The sequence below is a fragment of the Galeopterus variegatus genome, unplaced genomic scaffold (assembly GCF_000696425.1).
Source record: "Galeopterus variegatus unplaced genomic scaffold, G_variegatus-3.0.2 Scaffold287, whole genome shotgun sequence".
NCBI lineage: Eukaryota > Metazoa > Chordata > Mammalia > Dermoptera > Cynocephalidae > Galeopterus > Galeopterus variegatus.
Window position 1 is genome coordinate 136,143 of NW_007726398.1, and position 3,910 is coordinate 140,052.

General features: G+C 36.3%; 1 protein-coding gene across 1 annotated transcript in view; it reads right to left on the reverse strand.

The window, feature by feature from the left end:
* FKBP7 (FK506 binding protein 7) overlaps nucleotides 1-3,910 on the reverse strand; it is a 10,743-nt gene that overhangs the window by 4,843 nt on the left and 1,990 nt on the right. The window contains exon 3 of the mRNA XM_008567046.1: nucleotides 278-408. Within this exon, the coding sequence (XP_008565268.1) occupies nucleotides 278-408 (131 nt within the window). The remainder of the gene's footprint in view (nucleotides 1-277; nucleotides 409-3,910) is intronic.

Here is a 3,910-nt window from a genome sequence, read left to right on the forward strand (position 1 = left end):
GAGGTGCGGACGCAACACCGAGGGTTGCGATCCCGTTGCCGGTCCGGTACGGGCGCGACACTGAGGGTTGCGATCCGTTGCCGACACAAAAAAAGACAAAAAGGAAAAAAAAAAAGTGTATTTTCTTTTCAGAGCTTAGATTTTTAAGTAACCAGCTATGTAAAAGCAGTGATCAGAGCCCATGCTAACTAGAACTAAAAATTAATAGTTGTAACACAGTGATATTTAAATCATGATGAAAAAATTAGACTCTCCACATGAAATTTGTTTGAATTACCTCAGTTTTAGAGAGTAGCCTGTCATTATCCATGTCTATCTGTTTAAATGTTTCAATGCTCCGTGGTCCTTTGGTCACTGCATAAAGTTCAATCTCAAAAATCAGTGTTGCATTGGGTGGAATCTTTCCTTCTGCAAAGGGTATAAATTTTAACAGTTTAACTTACATAAAGGTACAGTTCAAATGTTTATTTGCCAAAAGCCATAACAGTATTACCATGGTACCATTTCATATTTATAAGAACTGCTTCTAAATACCAGTATTTAGGGTCTTACCCAATGCCTGATCTATTATAGGTACTCAAAAATTTGCTGAATGAATGACCCACATCCTTTATTATAAAAATAGCTAAATTTGTCCTTTAAAGGAAATACCAATTTCTTTAAGTGGACAAGTTTTGCTAGCATATTTATATAATCCAAAGAGAAAAGAGTTTGCAAGTTATGGCCAAAAGAAGAAGTGGATCAGTAATTTCCAAAGCCAGGACACAGAAAAATCTACCACGCATCATGTGACTAATGTGAAAGTCCTAACCTAATGTACCACATATTATTTAACCTTAAAATAAAAGAGCTAGAAATCGATTCAGTGATCATTTTTACAAAAGCCATTTGTATTCTGTCTAGTTATAATCGCCATATGACAGAAAAATAACTTCTCCTGACAATAAAGACAAATTCAAAACATATTCAAATATCTTGAGAAAAAAGTATCACAGGTACATAGTAAGTTTCTGAACAATTTTACTATAAACACAGAAAATATTGCCAGTTAGTTCTTTCTCTTGCAAAAAAAGTATAAAAAGAGAAAACTGCATTTGTTATAGAGTTACTTATATAGAGAGGAGAACATCAAACAAGAAGTTAATGTAAAGAATCTATACATACCACATATATTGTTAATTAAAGCACTAAAAAGTCACATGCATTTCAAGACATGCAGGGGTGCTCTGTGACATGAGGCAAGAATATTTCTCAGAGAAAAGACTTCTTCAAGTACTACCTAGAATAAAGTTATAGCTAACGTTAGTTCTTAATAACAACACACTTAAAAAACTTATTTAATCAAGAGGTTGGTTGTTTGTTAAACAGGTACTTATGTTCTACAACCACAACTTTTAAAATAATCTAATCCAAGTGAACACACTTTTTGGCCTGTTTCTTTACATGTAAAATGAAGGTGCTGGTGGTGTTACTAGTGAGATTCATCATTTTTTATGTTTATTGGAGACACCTAAAACTGAATAGGAGCTAACTTCTTTGAGTCAAACTTGTACATCTCTGCAACTAAGGTCTGGTTTATTAATAGCTTAGGCAGCCTGAGTAGTCATTCATACCTAAGCATAAATTAGTTTACGAAAAGGATAAACTAAGTAGCCATTTGCCTGAGGGTAATGGGCCCAGGATGGGCACCTGTTGATGAGGGATATGGGTACTCTTGGCAGACAGGAGAGTGAGTGGGTGGTCTGGTGGTAGGCTGAATGTGGAGGCATGTGATGAGACCACCTAAGAGAAAGGGAAACTCTGAAAATGAGGTAAAAAAGATTGAAAGGGAAACTTCGCCTATGTCATTTTGCCTAGAAGTGGCCTCAACTTATGACAATATTTTTAGGACAAGTATTGCATTCAACTTAATTGATCTTCAAATTTCCTTCTTTCTCCCAGATTCCTCTGCAAATAAAAACAGGATATACAAATTATAGTACTGTGGAAGCTATTTTAATGGGATCAAATGACTGGCAAAAAGCATTGAAAATGAAGCCATAGTTATCCAGAACTGTCTCTTTATGAGTTTTAAGTCTGACTTGCAGCACTGACCTCCCATGCTCTTTCATTTTTGTAAGAAAGAATAGGCGAGGGAATTACTGCACTTAATAATTAACCCTACAACCTCAAAGAATGCATGCCATTTCCATGAAATATTTGGGAGCAATGCCGATATCTTGTCATAGAAAATCTTTAATTATATACTAAATATTTGAAGTAGGAAGAGTTAGCAGGGGCTCTTGACAGTGAGGAGGTGGAGATTCTTTCTGTATAGCCTTTATGCAGCAAAGGAAACAAGGACCTAACTGAGGATAAAAGGTGGAACCTGTCCCTCTGGCAGGTTGCCCGTCCCCACCCCCTTCTTCTTACAATTTCCCTCTCTATTCTGCTACACTTAATTTTAATGATTTTTCAAAAATCTAATTTTGGGAAAATTAATTCATGCACATGATAAAAAATTCAAACAGTACAAAATATTAGAATGAGAAAAAATCTCACCCTTGACCCTCAGGCTTCCTTCCCTGGAACGCTTAATGTCATTAAATGACTGCATGTCCTACCATGTACAGTCTGTGTAGACACATGCACATGTGAAATTCTCTCTCTAAAATGCAAGCTCCTTGAGGATGAGGATAAGGACTAGTCTAGAAAACAGTTTGGTACTGATGCTTAATACATATTAATTGCAAGAATATATTCTAACCCACTTTATTTTTTAACACATTAATACATATCGCTCTACTTCATTCTTTTTACTGGCTGCACAGTATCCCATTGTATGTATATATCACAGTTTATTGAATTAATTTCCTACTGATAGATACTCTATTCTAACCCACTTTATTTTTTAACACATTAATACATATCGCTCTACTTCATTCTTTTTACCGGCTGCACAGTATCCCATTGTATGTATATATCACAGTTTATTGAATTAATTTCCTACTGATAGATACTCAGGTAATAAATGTTCTTTTACATATACCTTTGTGCACATTCCAGGAAATGGAACTACTGGGTCAAAAGATGTGTGCATTTTTACTTTTGATAGAAATTGCTTGAGTGAGGGCCGGTCTGTGGTTCACTTGGGAGAGTGTGGTGCTGATAATACCAAGGCCACGGGTTCGGATCCCTATATAGGGATGGCCGATTAGCTCACTTGGGGGAGTGTGGTGCTGACAACACCAAGGCAAGGGTTAAGATCCCCTTACCGGTCATCTTTTTAAAAAAATATAAAAAGTTAAAAAATAAAATAAAATTTACCATCTTAATTATTTTTAAGGGTACTGTTAAGTACTGCAAAGTACATTCACATTGCTGTGCAACCAATCTTTATAACTTTTCATCTTGAAAAACTGAAATTCTATATCCATTGAACAATACCTCTCTAGGTCCCCCTCCCTTAAGCCTTTAGCAACCACCCTTCAACTTTTTGCCTTTATTAATCTGACTACTCTAGGTACCTCATATAAGTGGAATCATACAGTATTTATCCTTTTGTGACTAGCTTATTTCACTTAGCCTAATGTCCTCAAGGTTCATCCGTGTTGTAGCATGTGTCAGAATTACCTTTCTTTTTTTTTTTCAAGGTTGAATAATGTCCCATTGTATGGATATGCAATTTTGTTTATCCATATTTTGTTTTGTACCACATTTTGTTTATCCATATTTCTGTCTATGGACACTTGGGTTACTTCCACCTTTTGGCTATTGTGAATAATGCTGCTATGAACGTGGGTGTATAAATATCTCTTTAAGATTCTGCTTTTGGGGCCGGCCCGGTGGCGCACTGCTACAGTGCGCCGCTTGGGAGTGTGGTGTTGCTCCCGCCGAGGGTTCGGATCCCACATACAGACCGGTTCCTGCT